At 34.3% G+C, this 17,365-nt stretch overlaps 1 protein-coding gene across 1 annotated transcript in view; it reads right to left on the bottom strand.

Moving 5' to 3' along the window:
* Positions 1–1,691, bottom strand: part of LOC126747661 (uncharacterized) — a 60,900-nt gene extending 59,209 nt beyond the window's left edge. The window contains exon 1 of the mRNA XM_050456426.1: positions 1,424–1,691. Coding sequence (XP_050312383.1) covers positions 1,424–1,519 — 96 coding nt within the window. The 5' untranslated portion in view covers positions 1,520–1,691. The remainder of the gene's footprint in view (positions 1–1,423) is intronic.
* Between the last annotated feature and the right edge of the window lie 15,674 nt (positions 1,692–17,365).

Raw genomic sequence — 17,365 nt, forward strand, 5'->3', positions numbered from 1 at the left:
ATTCAAGAAAAACCTATCTCGTAAACGAGGCCGTTACAGATTCATGTTTATTTGAACTTTTTGTCTTAAAATTACTCAAAAAGTAACTTGTCAAACCTATTGTACCTACTTAATTAACACCTTATACAATATTTCTACGAATACTAAAAAATTAAGAAATTTACATAAAATAATTGTGTCTTAATTTATTCTTAAATGAACGCATGAACACATTTTTTATTGCCGTTTTCACAAAATAAAATAGGGAAAATTTAATTTAAGATTTTCATATAAAGTATATAATTTTTGAAGAATGCATTAAAGGAAGTATCTCCCAAACATGGCAATATTAAAGGAACCTTAAGAATACACTCCCGAGCTCCTATGCCAGGAAAGACATGAATATATTATTTTATTGCTATTGCATATTAAGGACGAAAAACGATTTAAACTTTTTTTTTATTTTCAGAATTTTAATTAAGAACAAAAATTAGGAAGAAAGATTTGCTTTAAGTTCAGTGTCTTAAACAGTAAGTTCCTCGGATATCATGAGATATATGTAAGATACTTATATTTATTGTGAAAGATGTTCAAATATATAAAAGAAATATCTTTTTAAAATATTAATATTTCTATTTTTTTAATTATACAAATAAGAAATTTACTTTAAAGAAGCTTTTTCTTAGAATAATAAATACATCTTTCAACGAAAGCTAAAAAGCTTTTATGGATGTATTAAAGCAAACATCTGAGGAATGTAAAGACACTAAAAAAAATAATGGCACCTCCATGGAATGTGAGAACTTTGTTCAAAATTAAATTATTTTGTAATTTATTGAAAAACAAATATTTTTTGCAAACATTGTAGGTTTTGGTCTCTAGGCTAAATTTAGAAGATTGTTCTTTTTTCCGAATTAGTTTAGTTAATTTAAGAAGCAGCAAACCTTAAAAAAAAAATTCTCACCTAAAACGACCCTTAAAATTAAAATTTAAAAGTCTATAACTTTTTTGGGTTGTATTACAAATGTGGCATTTAGCTCTGAAACATCAGGATATCAAAGAGATCTTAATAGCCCATCCCAGAGACGTCCCAACTTTCTTTTGTCGTCAATATTTCAAATTTTTGTTACAGATGTATCCAAAGAAACATCTCAAATGTTGTATATTATTATTGGGAAAAAAATTGAAAAATAAATACAAAGAAAATTTGAACAAATTCTTAAAATACGCATTTAAGCGGTTTTTCAAAATAAATAGTATTTTTATTTTGCAAAACTGTAAGGGATTGTTAAATATCGGCCTCATGGTAGATTTATGAAGAAATTCCAATTTCTCATCTAAAACCCAAACTGTGCATTATACCATATTGCATCTGTTTTTTTTTAGATATCCTGTATAATATATATATTTTTTAAATCTATATAGTAAATTAAATACTTCTTACCGGTGGTGGCTCAGAAGCGCAATACTCAGAGGGCGGATACTCGGGCTTGATCGTGACCGAAGCGATCGATTCCGGCGCAGCGTGTTTTTCTTCCATCGCGACTCAGAAACGACTCAATAAAACAACCGGATCACCGATTTCTCTTTTTTCTTTTTTTTTGTTTGTTTGTTCTTTCTAATGAATTTCAATTTCTTCGTAAGTCTATTGTTGACCAGACTCTAAATTCGACTGAGTGAACGCGATCGAAACGCGAGGACTTGTAAATGGCAGTGGCGGTGCCCCTACTTCGGCGATGGTGATGATGATGTAAAGGAATAGAAATTATGTTATTAAATTTTTAAATTGTTTTTGTTTCGGTGTGATGGCCGCGGGTAAGGAAATGCCAGTGTCGTGCCTGTGGGATGTTTTTAAATATTTGGTGGTGTTTAAAGGTGTATGAACTGCTTTAGGTTAAGGGAGGTCGTACACTAGCGGATTAAACGTTTTAGATTTTTTTTTAAGTACATTAACAATTTCAGCTTTTTAATGAAAATCATAAATATTATATTATTGAAATATGTTCATACTGTTGCTAGTTCCTGCGATGACATACAGAACATACATGTTAACTTAAAAATGTGTCTAAAAGTTTTACTTAAAGGAACTCCCAGAATCAGATTTTCTTGTTAGCACTTGATTGAGTACTTATTCTTCAAGGTCAAAAGATAAAAACAGTCACCTTTATCTTACATATTTGCTCATCGTATAGGCCGAAACAAACTCAAGCCATACGCGCAACGTCTACACGACGAAATGTTCAGAAAGTTTCCAGAACTACAAAGTAAAACCATCTTTGACTACCACAACAAACAATCCAGACAATTAGAGAGAGAAGTAGCCCGATAGCTCAGTTTAATACCAGGCGCACGCAACAACGAAAATAAAGTGCAAAAAGTACAGGTGTTTTATGCCTGAATAGCAAAACCCATACGAAACCCTGACAGAATGCATAGAAAAATACGCTGGAATGGACCCGACCTCAAGACCTGTTAAAAAATATACATAGAGCGTAAGACAAAAGCCATATTAAAGGAGCCGCAACGATATCTGAGCAGTGCAGGTACAAAAAACAAAATAAAACCACGATTGGAAATCCGTTCAATAAGAAAACTTAATAACGTAACAAAAATAGAAATAATAACAGAAAACTTACATTTTCATGTCCAAAACAAAAGTGTTGTGGGTCTTGCTATGAAAAAAATCATAATGTTACGAATTTCCCGTAGCTTCAATAAATACGCACAGTGGAACATTAAACTTTTCTTCACCACATCACTTACAATTACTTACTATTTCTAATCACTTTAGGTTATTAAGCGTACTCAAATCACAACTATAAACTTAACATCGAACCAGGCCCCTATATATACTCAATAAGATCCTTCTACTTATTTCTAGAATTTTAACAGAATGTTCTTGAATTTTTCTCCAATCCAAAAATTATCTTTTTACCATTATCACCCACACGAACATAATCTGTTGCCACAACCCTTATAGCAGTTGCACCTTCACTTGCACTAGACAAAATAAATTCTTTCAAACCGAATCTTAGAATATATAGGCTATTGTCAAATGAGAATCCGGGCTGTCTAATAAGATCCATTATAAATAACTCATAACCTCATCTTCTATATTAGGCACCAATACCTTACTGTGACTTTAAAGTGAGGCTTCCCAGCCATATATGGACTTTCATTTCCCCACATAACTAGATCTTAATAGAGACACCGCTGATCGCGTAGAAAGTAAGACAACCGTAATGATAACCCGTCTTTCATTAATGGTTTTCAACGGAGTTTTGGCGGATTTTCCCGGATTCTACTGGAAATAATTCAGGAGCATTTATCTTTAAAGCCAACACCCGTCCCTTAGTGCTGACTATATCTCTAGATGGCGAACGAGATTGCATTTGATCTCGACGGTCACGTTACATGTATCCAGTGCGTCCATATCGATAGAACTGAATACTTTGGCAACGAGGACGCGACTGGGTTCTTTTTTTAATTCGTGCACTAGTACCTTGATGACTTCTGTAAACAGATTTTGTAGACCATCACTATTGGAATCACCCTTAAAAACCCGGCATCACCCTTCGATGGAAAACGCTCTGATCTTTGGCTTGGAAATATTATACAAGGTGTCTACTATAAAAACCGCCAAACTTTAAGGGGTGATTAAACAAGTCATTTGCAACAAAAAACTCGTCTAACATTTTTTCGAAAAGTTGTTAGTTCTTCTGGTATTTAACATTTTTTGATTTTATCAAATTTCTTTGTTTTTTTCTCATATAAACAAGAATATCTCCGTTATTCTTACAACCACATAAAATTTAGATATACCATCTAAAAGAGAATTAAATTTACTATAAAATAGGTATATTTAAGTTTTTGAGTAATTTTTTATATCAGGTGTTACCAGACGTTAAATGTAACATTTAGTAACTGTGCAAAATTAGTGGTATCTTCTTCGTTGTCGTTTTTCTAAAATTTGGTAAATAGAGACATTTTTTTTTCAGCAAAAACTACTGCATTTAATATGCTTTCCAATGATATACTTACTTTTGTGATAGCTATTTGTTTTCACAGCAATATCATGGGCAAAAGAAAAAAAACCACAAAAATTTTCAAATTTTCAAATTTTACATTTCTTGATTGACCAAAATTAAAAAATCAAAATCTCATTAAACAAACCTAAAATTATAACAATTGTTCAAAATGTCTTCCCTCTTGTTCAATACATTTGATGCATCTTCTTCTAACACTATCAACAACCCGTTTAAGTTCAACGCGTTTTTGTCGCATTTCATTGCAACACACACACTAATTAATACTATAAACATTAGATTTTAATGTGCCTCAGACATAAAAGTCAAGGGGCGTAAGGTCAGGGCTTCTGGGCGGCCATCTTACCGGATCGTATATCCGATCCATTTCTCCCCAAAGCATTGATTCAAGGATTTTTGCACAATTCTACCGTCATAGACTCGGCATCCGTTTATTTGAAACAAAAGTTCCTGTCTAGCGGCTAAGGGAATTTCTTCCAGAAAGTCAACAAGGTCATTATTTAATAAATTTGAAAACTCATTGGAATTGAGCCGATCAGGAAGTATTACAGGCCCGAAAAGGCGACCTCTCATTAATCCTATCCATACGTTAACCCTTATCTCGTGCTGAAAATGTGAAACAACCGTCGCATGAGGGTTTTCTGTATGCCATATATGGTTATTTCTTAAATTAATTATTCCGGCTCTTGTAAATGTTGCTTCATCTGTCCAAAATATTTGATCTGTTCCCCACTCTTGCAACTTATTCAGGTACCACCTACAGAATTGAAGCCTCACCTCACCATCCACTGGCAATAAATCCTGGACTTTTTTCAAATGAAACGGATGCAAATTATTTTTTTAAGAACTCTATGTACAGTGGAATGATGAATCCTTGCAGCACCAATGCGACGAGTACTTCTAGATCTATCTTCTGTAACAGCTCTCATAATCGCAGGTTCTTGTCTCCAGCGTTGACCATTTTAACCACCTTCTCTAATCCGCAAAGTTTCCATTTGCGACACCGTAAATAAATAAGATGTCCCGATATTCAATGTTGTGAAACTAGGCATTATTTTTTTAAGCACGTTTAAATCAAATTACTTATTTAACTACTTTAAGTCGAAGTGAAAACTTAATGACAGTTCTTGTCAAATTGTAAATATCTGCTTTTGTTTTAAAATCAAGTAATACATGATTTGTGAATTTCCTTCTTTTGCGGATTCATTGCCTACTAATTTTGCACATTTTCCAAATGGTACATTTAACTTCTGATAGCACCCAGTATAAAAAATTACTCAAAAACTGAAACATACCCATCTTATAGCAAATTTAATTCTCTTTCAGATTGTATATCTAAATTTTATGTGGTGGTAAGAATAACGGAGATGTTGTTCATATGAAAAAAACAAAGAAATTTGATAAAATCAAAAAATGTTAAATACCAGAAGAACTAACAACTTTTCGAAAAAATGTTATACGACTTGTGTCAATTTTTTGTTGCCAATGACTTGTAAAATCACCTCTTAAAGTTTGGCGGTTTTTATAGTAGACACCCTGTATATAGCTTCAATTTCATGGGCTTTATTCAGCGCTTCACTGTTATTTTCAAACTTGGTGACGTACAACATTCGTTGGATTTCTTGATCTCTAATGTCATCTACGAAATAATGGGTAGTAAGTTCATCTTCAAATTCCTCAGAAGGTCCTGGGTAGGCCAGATGAATAAGGTGACTTATATTAGCCTTAAACTCTTGTCAAGTTTCCCTGGAAAGATTTAATCGAGCCTTCGATATTTATCTCCACATTTTCTTTCTAGGGCTATGGCCCATGTCTCATAGTTTCTTTTGTAAATAGAAGTCCATTCTTGAAGTGGAGTGGCTATAATATAGCGGGTTGGAAAGTGCGGGAAGACTTTTTTCCACAAATGAAAATGCCAATCTTTTGTCAAGAGTCATGCATTTCGATGAGTTCAATCATCATCATCAGACTCTAAAACTATATAGATGTGATGTTAACATCTTTAACGAATTTATACAACAAGAAAGAAACACATCCAGAATCTCAATATTTTAAACTACAATGACAATTCGTTGTCTATTCCCCTGCAAATTGTGAAGACTTTTCCGTGGTAGCGTATTTGACAGGTTCCCTCCATATGCTGATTGCAGTCATATATAGTCTGCTTCTCAAAATATTCATATTTATAAGTGAAAACATGTGAATGTATGATTATTCTCAAAAAACTGCAAGATTTGATAGTGTTCCTACGTGATTATCCCTTTGCGTTGAACCTCTGTGTATACTAATTTTTTCACTAGCCACGATCACTTTTCCTGGAAGCAAGTTTTTACGTCAGAAGAAAGAAATATGGTGGTGAACTATTGCCCAACCATTTTGTCGAACTTTTCTAAGGCCTTTGTGACCTGTTTCACCAAATTAAATATCTTATTTTCACATAATTAGTGGGGTTTTTTCAGTATATAGTGTGGCCCAAATTGGGTGTACATGTATGGGTATCTGTATGCATGGTTCCTTCAATTATGCTGTACATATTAACAGGCTCGAATCAGTTCAACGAAAATTCTACATATATTGTATCTTAATTTTAGGAGGGATTTGTGAGAGTTTAGTGTTTTTATTTAAAATATGTTAAAATTGATGCTCTAGATCTCTTGTCAGCTTTGAATTTTGATGTTCCCTACATACAAGAATACATCGTTTATTCTTGTATGGATACAAGAATAAACGATGTATTTTATCTTAATACTTGTGGCACCAATTTGGGCAAGAAAGAGCCCATATACAGAGCATCCAATTCAATGTTGTTAAGTTTTTGAATAATACCAAATCTGTTTTTCCGGATAGAATTAGATTTTTTTTTGTCATTTAAGCATTTAATGTTGATCGTAACCTTATTATTATTTTATATTGTACCGTGAGATTGGTCCTGTTATTTGTTATATTAAAATTTACTTATTTACTTACTAATTTATTTTACTGAAATTATTGTATTATGTGTCAATATCTCAATCATTGCCTTATACTTATGTTGTTCCCATCATTGGTGAGAAGTTGGCACTGTCAAACCGATTGCCGACAAGCTAACACCAAAGCAGTTGCTTCATCTTCATTATCCCAGCCATTGGCTTCTGCAGCTGCTTCAAATTGTCGCTTGTACGTTGCCCAAGAAGTCTGACTATCAAACGTTGGAGGCTTTATATTCTGTAAGATGCTATGAGTGGTCGATCCCACAGATTATTGTCTTTTAATCCGTGTAATCTCGTACTCTAAATTGTTTATACAATCTTTTGTCGTCCACATCGTTTCCTATTTTCTGTTGTACTCCCCTAATATATTTTATTTCGTTTTTTCTTCCTGCCAGTTCAGCCCTAAAAGCTGCTTGTATTAATTTCTGGAATCTTTACTCTTCTTTATGCTTCTCTTGGCTTTGTCATCCTGTTGCCGCCTTTTTCCTCCTCTTGTTTTCCTGCGATCGTCACGCGAACATGAATTTATCCATTTGCTCCATCTTCTCACTTTGCTTTCTCGTATTTACCATGAAAATTTAAAAATTCGTTTCTCTGATCCTCTTCACTTCTGCTTTCTTAATACTTTGTGTTACAAACTGCTCTTTTTTTAACCCTTTGGTCACCAATTGTTTACGGATTTTCCGTAGTTCAATAAATAAGCACACTTGAACACTAAACACTAAACTTGTATTCACTACGTCAGTTACAATCACTTACTATTTCTAATCACTTGTTGATTATTTAGTGTATTAAATCACAACTACAAACTTAACATCAAATTAAATCCTCAACCCAATCCAACCCTATAAGATTTTTCTACTAATGTTTAGAATCTTAACATCATTTTTTTTAAACACAAATATAAATGAATATAAATCGATTAGAATAATTCGGCCACGATAGCGTCGTAGTAAAGAAACTTTGTAATAATAATAGTAAGACACAAGCGAAATCAATAAGTCGCAGATAGAAATCTTGGACTTCCTTAAACAAAGGTTGACAGTTTATGCCAAAAGACTCAACCGATACATAAAAGCATACCAAAGGGGAATTGGCAGCAACTCCTTAGTCAAAGTCAACGAAATTTCTATCGGAACCTCAACATAAACCAAGCCAATGCCAAATATCCCATACCCAAAGGGAATCAAGGAATTCTCGACAAATATATGGGAGAATCATAAACAAACTCTATTAAAGATGAAGATAAGACCAGAGACAGGATACTGATCAGTTATTAACGTCTATCTCTAACTGGAAAGCTCCTGGTCTAGACAAGATTCAAAACATTTTTAGTACAAACGACTTACAAACATAAGACTAACGCTTTTGAACCTCTTAAACAAATTAATAGATGAATCGGCAAAAGTTTCCAGCTTCCTTATGAAAAGCATTAATCATTCCTAAAAGAGATCAATTTCCAGAGGATTTGTCAAAATAAAGAGCCATCATTTGCTTACTGACACTTTATAAGATACAGTACTATATGTTAGAAAATCTATAATAATATGATAGATTATAATTTTCTAACAGAGGAGCAACAATGGTGCAGAAAGAAAGCTCAAGGATGTAAGGAACAATAGATAATACAATAACAAAATATGTCATTAAAATTAATAAAAAACTTGACCTTTTACAAGTCATGTACATGGATGACATTAAAGTATTTTCGCCGACACAAAACTGTCTGATGAAACTATTAAGATGACGTATTGAAAACTCATCCAATGATATAAGGATGAAGTTTGGTCTCGACAAAAGCAGAACTAATAGCATTCGCCAGAAAAAATAACTTAAGACAGAAAACCTTCATTTGACAATGGCGTTAGGTGGTGGAAATATATTTTGCTTTTCGAAATTTGGGCTCGAAATCAAACATCTTGAAATTTGTAAAAGTACTATTTTAAAAACGAATTAATAGCATATTTAAAACTAAACTTCGCATTAAATACAATATTGCAGTTAATACTTCCGCATACCCTGTGTGGCATGTAGCTTCGGCGTGGTGCACTGAACTTCTTCTTCTGAAGCTGGAGGATCTGAACAGAACAATAAGAGTTAATTTTACTAAGAACAGAAAACATAATTTTGACCGAAACGTTACACCACTGAAGCTGCAAGACGAAGAATACGCATGAGATCTCAGGCACTCCATATCGACACTGATGGAACAGTCGAAGGAGAAAGAGTTACACAGTAATTCTCCCAACTTATTTAATAATACAAATCTAGATTAGAGTGCCTATATAGGATCGTTAACTAGTTGTAACTGTTAGAAATAACTGATCAAATGTAATAAATATTGAGCGGTACGGGCTAAACGGGATAGTGCGGCAGAAAAAAACAATATCGAATCACAAATAACGAAACTTATAAAAGCCGCCGAAGAATTATTGGTTAACGAACACGATAACATGGAAAAACTAAAAGTATAACGAATTCGAATTAAAGAAGCCAGTGATAAACTGTCTACTGCTAATGAACAATATATGGCAACTTTTAGTGCGAATAGCGATGAAAATACATTGACTGCCGAGTGGACTTCCAATTTGGACTATAGTGATAAGGCCGTAAAAATCATAGCGTTGGATTGTGCAATTAAGGATAATACAGTGCAAGAACTAGAGCAGCTTTTTGCTAATATACAGGTGATGCACCAGAAAATACAAGGATAAGGCCGAAAACAATGGTAAGGTTACCTAATTTAGAACTATTAAAATTCAATGGCGACTTGCATCAGTGGGCTATGTTTTGGGAACAGTATAGTGCAGCGATTCATAATAATAACGAGCTTGATGACAATGCTAAATTCAGTTATTTAAAGACTTTATTAACGGGGAAAGCTGCGATTGCAATACAGGGTTTAACTCCAAATGAAGCATGTTACCAAGACGCCATTGAGTTGTTAAAAAGTGAGTTTGGCAATACCGAAAAACTAGTCGACACTTACATACAAAAATTGTTGGCTTTACAACCTGTAAAAAGGCTTGGAGATATTCTTGCTTTAAGAAATTTATATAATAATACTGTAACGATTACGAAGTCACTTCAAGCATTAGGAATATCTTCGGATCAGTATGCAATGATGTTAAAATCAGTAATTTTAAAGAGTTTGCCCTATTTCATGAGAGTTGATTTTAATAAATATATTTTAGAGGAAATATCAAATTCATCTGAATGCTCGGATTCAGCTTCAGTAGTAAGTGGCCAATCTAACGATTCTGAGCTCTCGTACACTAACCATATTGCCAAACTTCTTAAGTTTTTAAAGATAGAAATAGATTCTGTAGAACAGGCTCAAAGTATTATGCCTAATAGTAAAAAACCAAAACATGTAGAATTTGGAAAAGACAAGAATAGTAGTTTTACAGCAGCAGGTTTATTCACACCAGTAGAGGAAAAGTGTCTTTTTTGTTCTGGAAAACATAAAACGATATTGTGTAAGGCTAATTTAACTTTGGCACAGAAAAAGGATATTCTTAAATCGAAAAACTGTTGTTTTCGTTGTACAAAAGTTAATCACACATCCCGATTTTGTACAACATCTCATTTAAAGTGTGAAAAATGTGGCAAAAAACATGCAACTTCTCTTTGTGACCCTAGTTTTGCAAATACTCACGCAAGTAGCAGTGGGCAAGCTACAATACAGCAAAATATAAGTAATAATAACGTGAGTTTAACTGAAAATATCGGAAGTTCTTCTTCTTCGAGTTTATTGGCTAATGAAAACTTGAGCCATGTGTATTTACAGACTGCAGCCGCATTTTTACTATATAATAATAATCATCAAGCATTAATAAGGATGATTTTAGACAGCGGGAGTTAAGCAACTTTTATAAAGGAATCAGTTGTTGAAAGTTTAAATTTGAAAGTAACGGGCATACATATTATTTCTATTATGCCTTTTGGGACTTCCTCGGTAGTTCCTCCCAAAGCTTGTAAACGTGTAAATTTTTGGCTTAAATCCAAATATGATGATAATTTAATAGAAATGTCTCCATTGGCAGTGCCTGAGATATGTTTTGATTCTCTGCAACCCCCAGTAACTCAGGATTCAGTTGTTAACGATTTTGTCGTAAATTTTCCAATGGCTGATACCTGCGATTTTCAGAGTGTTAATGGCATATCATTGTTAATAGGAGCAGACAACTATTGGAAAATTGTAACAGGTAGCATTAAAAAATGAACGGACTCTTTAACCGCGTTGGACACTAAATAAGGTTGGACTCTTCTTGGTCTGGATCAATCTACCGACTTTTCGGGTTATGTAAATGTTTCTAACGTAATGAATGTACAATCGGTATTATAAGTGAAAGTGTCAAAGCAAATAAATCCACCTCATCATTTATTCAAGATAAAATAAAATTTAACGGTTGTCGCTATGAAGATCGCATGACAATGTTAAACTAGACTCCAACTATGAAAGTGCGCGATTACGGTTAAATTCGTTAGTAAATAAACTCAGTAAAAATTCGAAGTTGATGGAATATGATGCCACAATGCAAGAATACATTATTAACGATTGTGCTGAACCGCTAATCAAACAATTTCGGGTCGAGCCTACTATATGCCACATCGGCCAGTATATCGCGAGGAAAACACAACGAAAATTCGGATCGTCTTTGACGCGAGTGCGCATGCGCGAGGTTTCAGTTCACTTAACGAGTTGTTGGAATATGGTGAAAATTTAGTACCTGAGTTGCTACGAGTCTTATTAAATTTCAGAATTGGAAAGATTGGACTAACAGCTGCCATAGAAAAGGCTTTCTTGCAATTTATATTAGCAGAAAATGAGCGAGACTGTCACAGGTTTTTATGGTTTGAAAGACCACTCACAGGAGACACAGATTTACCAAAAATTGCAGAGTTCAGGATGAAAAGGGTTACCTTTGGGGTAACATGTAGTCCATTTTTGTTAGCTGCAACTTTGAAAAAGCATTTATCATATCAACCTGAAAACATGAAGTATGTTTGTGATATCTTAAGGAACTCATTTTATGTGGATGACCTAGTCACATCCTGTGACTCACTAGAAGAAGCCAAAATGTTATATAGCCAATCGCGAGAGATTTTGTCGAAAGCATCAATGAATTTAAGGAAATGGTACAGTAACAATGAAATAATAAGAAAATCAAATAATAACGAAGCAGAATTAAACGTTGAAGTTCGAAAGATACTGGGAATACAATGGTATCGGCCAACCGATGAACTGTGTATTGACATTCAGCCTGCGTTACATGATTTAACGAATAAGCCAGCCACTAAACGTAATGTTTTGAGCTGCATGTCAAAAGTTTATGATCCTCTTGATTTCTTGGGTCCATTTACAGTCAGAGGTAAAATACTAATACAACGCATATGGAAGGAAAAACTAGATTGGAATTGCCCACTAACGCATGAATTGACTTGTATATGGATCAAATAATATCAAGAGTTACCTTTACTATCTGAATTATCATTTCCTAGAAGTGTATTATCGCAGAATGATCAAGGATATGAGTTACACATATTTGGTGATGCGAGTCCATTAGCTTATGGTGCTGTTGTATATATTAAGTCCAACAAATGTGAATTATTAATCTCAAAAAATAGGATTGGTCCTTTGAATGAGAAGGGCAATACAACAGTCACCTTACCGAAGCTTGAGCTAACAGCAGCACTTTGTGTAGCTAGACTACAGGACTATTTATTAAAAAATCTTAAAACCAAACCTACAAAATTTTATTTGTGGACTGATTCCGAAATATCTTTGGCTTGGATACAAGGAAATCCAAGTAGATGGAAACCATATGTGGCTAACAGGGTAATAGAAATACAGTCTATCACTAAGGGTGAGTGAAAATATTGCCCTGGTAATGAGAACCCAGCCGACCTGTTAACAAGAGGAATTTCTGCAAAGTTTTTATTCGAGTCCAGTTTGTGGAACCACGGTCCACAGTGGTTGAGTCGAGAAAAAGAAGAATGGCCTGAATACAAAAATACTGAAAATAACGATACTATGTGTTCAACATTCTTAAACATTTTGGAAAAGGATTTGCGACATAAAGAGCCATTGTTAAGGATTGAAAATTATAGTAGCCTGGAACGAGTTCTTAGGGTTACTGCTTACATAAAACGATTTATTTCAAACCTTAAAGTGCCTAAAGTAGAAAGGAAACTTGATATAATGACAGCTAAGGAATTAAAAGAGGCCTTTAAGTATTGGATCAAATATGAACAGGAACAAGAATTTGGAAAAGAAATAAGAGCTGTACGAAACAATGAGCCCATCGATGTGAGATCAAAAATATTAACCTTGGGGCTTCATTTGGATGAAGATAGAATATTAAGAATCGGAGGTCGTCTACAACAATCTGCATTCTCATATAGCAGTAAACATCCAGCATTGTTGCCAAAGAAAACTCATCTAGGAGATCTCATTATACAGAGTTGTCATAAGTCTACAGCACATTCTGGAGTGAATGCAACATTAGCCGAACTACGTAAAACCTTTTGGATGATTAAAGGGCGACAAAGGATTAAATATATCATAAACCAATGTGTCATTTGTAAGAAACTTAAAGGGAAGGCGGGAAGTCAGCAATTTTCACTTCCTAAGGATCGTATTTATATTGCCAGTTAACTCTTTAACTGAGTTTTAAGGTTACTGGAATAGACTTTGCTGGACCTTTATATATTGCTACTGCAAATGATGATCAAAAAACCAAAGTCTACATAATGTTATTGACGTGTGCAGTTATTCGAGCAGTGCATTTGGAGCTCGTAGTAGATCTATCTACTGAGAGCTGCATTCGAGCATTGAGGAGGTTTTTTGCTAGAAGAGGAGTTCCCAGTGTAATGTATTCAGATAACGCTAAGACTTTTAAACGAACAGCAAAGGAATTCCAAATGTTGTTTGCATTTTTAAACAGTAGTAGTGTTCAAAATATCTGCTCCAAACTCAAAATTGAATGGAAGTTTATAGTTGAGAGGGCAGCGTGGTGGGGCGGATTTTGGGAAAGGCTGGTGAAGACGGTTAAACATGCTTTAAAGATGATGTTAGGAAAGTCTGTGGTAAATTATGATGAACTTCAAACTACCTTAGTAGAAGCTGAAGCCATTGTAAACTCTCATCCACTTACTTATATAGACAACAGTGATCCAGAAAACATGATATTAACTCCCAATCATTTTTTGAATGGATATACCCATACTTCAATTTTTTTAAATTTTGATAAGGTGCCTAATGCAACAGATGATGTATTGAAGTTGTGGGAAAGAAGAATTGCCGTAAAGAATAAATTCTGGAACGTATGGTCTTCTGACTATCTACAACAGCTAAGATCCGCACATTATAATATCAAAGGTACAACGCAGATCTTTAAAGTTGGTGACGTGGTACTGTTGCACGACCAGCGTTTGCCAAGGCAGCAGTGGAAGTTAGTTAGAGTAGAAGACGTTTATCTGGGAAGAGATGGGCGTATTCGAGCCTGCGAAATACGAACCCGCAATGGAACTACGATGAAGAGGCCTATCCAGTTGCTATTTCCTTTGGAGATTGAGTCCGCCGGGGAGGATGTTGAAAATAACTGATAAAATATAATAAATATTGAGCGGTACGGGCTAAACGAGATAGTGCGGCAGAAAAAAACAATATCGAATTACCAAGTGCTGAGTGTCGGCGTACAAAACAAAGACCTTAGAGTTAGTCTTTACTTAGATTTGTTCAAAGTAGGGCGTCGCTTAATAAAAAACTTGTTTACGACCCGGGCGTTTTATTAACCTTTTTACGTAACGAACTGCATAACGTAGGTAAAATTTCATAGTAACATCTTCGCGGAGACTAAAGGAATCCTATGCGCCGTATAGCACCATATTATTCCACCTCGATCATGCCTGAAATACATAATAAAAGATCAGATCATTACAGCAACTAAATAAATATAGAACGTGTGGCAAAAAGCATAAAAATGTGGAATACCTAATAAGTCGATGCAAAAACGTCACGGGGAACACCACTTGCACAATAACGCAGGGAAAACTATTCTTACCGAACTGGCCTGCAAATTAGAACTAACCCCAGAGAATAGCCCATATTACAACTACACACCATAGCACATTATGGAACATGAAAAATGTATTGTATATTGGGATAGAGACATCCAAACGGACATACCACTTCATCATAATAAACCCAATATTGTCTGTGTTTAATAAAACATATACAATACTAATACAAATACATCCAATGATTATCGGAGCACCCGAAGAAATCTCTAAAGAACTGATGAAATTTTATGGGAGACGCTCTCATGAACTTGACGAACCTTTTGTCAATAAAATTGCATCGGACGCGTGGTTGAAGAGAGGAAAGTTTTTTTCTGTTTCCTAAAACAGAAAGCTTTGCTAAAGCCATTCAAGACAGAAGAACTATTAAAGAACTACTTAAAGCATATTGCGAAGCACCCCACGTTAGGAAATGATAGATGCAGAATGTGCAAAAAAAGATCAGAGACAATTAAAAGTGTTTCAACAGCTTGTAGGTTGCTTGCTCAAACTCACTATTAACACAGGAATAACTAAGTCGCTGCAATGATCCACCTAGCCCTATGCTATAAGAAGGGACTTATCGCAGAATGGACGAGGTTACTTATAATAGGGTATAAGTACATAGCCGACATCATTGTGAGGGATAACATCATTGTGGCGATACTCAACATCCACAACATCGTATCAGTTGTCTATTCGAACATGGGAGTCTCAAGAGAGAGGAGCCTGGAGACATTGGAACTGTTTACAAAAAACAGTCATAATGTATCATACCACCAGAATTGTTAGTAGATCACCCTTTTTGTTAACCAAGGCAACTTGAAATTAAAAAAAAATATATTAATAATAATAATAATAATCTCCGTGGGGACCCGAGGTCAAAGAATAGTCTCCCGGTATGCTCTGCCTGTCGTAAAAGGTGACTAAAGGGGCAACCTGGGCCACCAGGGTTAGATGGTGACACACACCCATGAACAATATAATAGAGAAGAGGCTTTTTCTGGATTTTTTGACTGATATATTTACGGTGTATAAAATACCTGTGATTAGATATTAAAACAAAATTATGTAAAAGCTTGAAAATGTGCATAGACATACTAAAGGTTGTTTAGGTAGAAGTACAATACCTTGGCATTTTTGGCACCTTCGATTATACCGGTTATAAAACCAGATTCCTCCCATAATAATGACCAAAAATGCCAAATAACTCCTAAAAACTCTATCTACTACTAAACATGGTTTTTTGCGAACCTTCTATTGAAGCTTCTAAAGCTGATGATCGGAGTGAACTAGCTGGTCTTTTATATTCTGATTTCGAAAATGCTCTTCACAACATTCCTTGCCAGATGCTACAATATATCAATGGATCAAACTCTGATCATTATATTCAAATCATTGGCTAATGAGATAGTCCATTACTGTAATTCTTTAACTACATACTTAGATCTTCAAACTAATATAGATATTACCAAAACTTGACTACAGCATGGCAAATGCCGTTGAATATTCTTAAATGATCAATTTCGCACAAGAAAATCGTGAAAAAAAAACAATAGTTTTAGACACATCAAAGAGATCATGTTATTTTGATCTGCAATAGCGAAACCTTGAGGAATTCCCCGTGACATCGAAAACCGTCTTCAAATGTTTGAACCTTGAATCTTTAGATGAAGATAATGAATACGTCGCATTAAATGACAAATAAAAATATTTTTTATTTAAAAAGAAGAAAGAAATTTAATCAATTAAAACTTGAGGTTATCATTAATCAGCTTGAGTATCTTCGATCAGTTTTTTGAGTTGATTGTTTACCTTCCATTAAATAGAGGATTTCAATCCACAATTTATAGGCGACCAATATTACTAGTTTTAGATTAAATAGAATTTTAGAAGGTTAAACAACTGTCCATATCTTCATCTTCTTTGACTAAGATTACCAGATCATTATATGCTAGTAGTGATCATAAAAGAGGAGATAGAATATCTCCTTTGAGTTTCCCAATTTAGCCTGTTAAACGTTTTTTCTTGTAGGGAGGAAGTTATTTTTCTTTATTAATATCTCCTAGCAACTCTTTGATCCAGTCATAAATGTGCTGTCTTGTCAGTGCGGATTCAAAATATGGTATAATATGGTATTATAGATCTTTTTGATGTACTCCCTCTAGACATAGAGGGAGTACAAACTGTGACAACCTCTTTTTCGTCCTTCAATAATATGCTGATGTTGGCAATCATATTGTTGAGAGTTAAGCTACTTTTAATGTAGTAATTTAGGATAAGATCAATTCCAGCAACACACAAACA

The sequence above is a fragment of the Anthonomus grandis genome, chromosome 2, assembly GCF_022605725.1.
Source record: "Anthonomus grandis grandis chromosome 2, icAntGran1.3, whole genome shotgun sequence".
Taxonomy (NCBI): domain Eukaryota; kingdom Metazoa; phylum Arthropoda; class Insecta; order Coleoptera; family Curculionidae; genus Anthonomus; species Anthonomus grandis.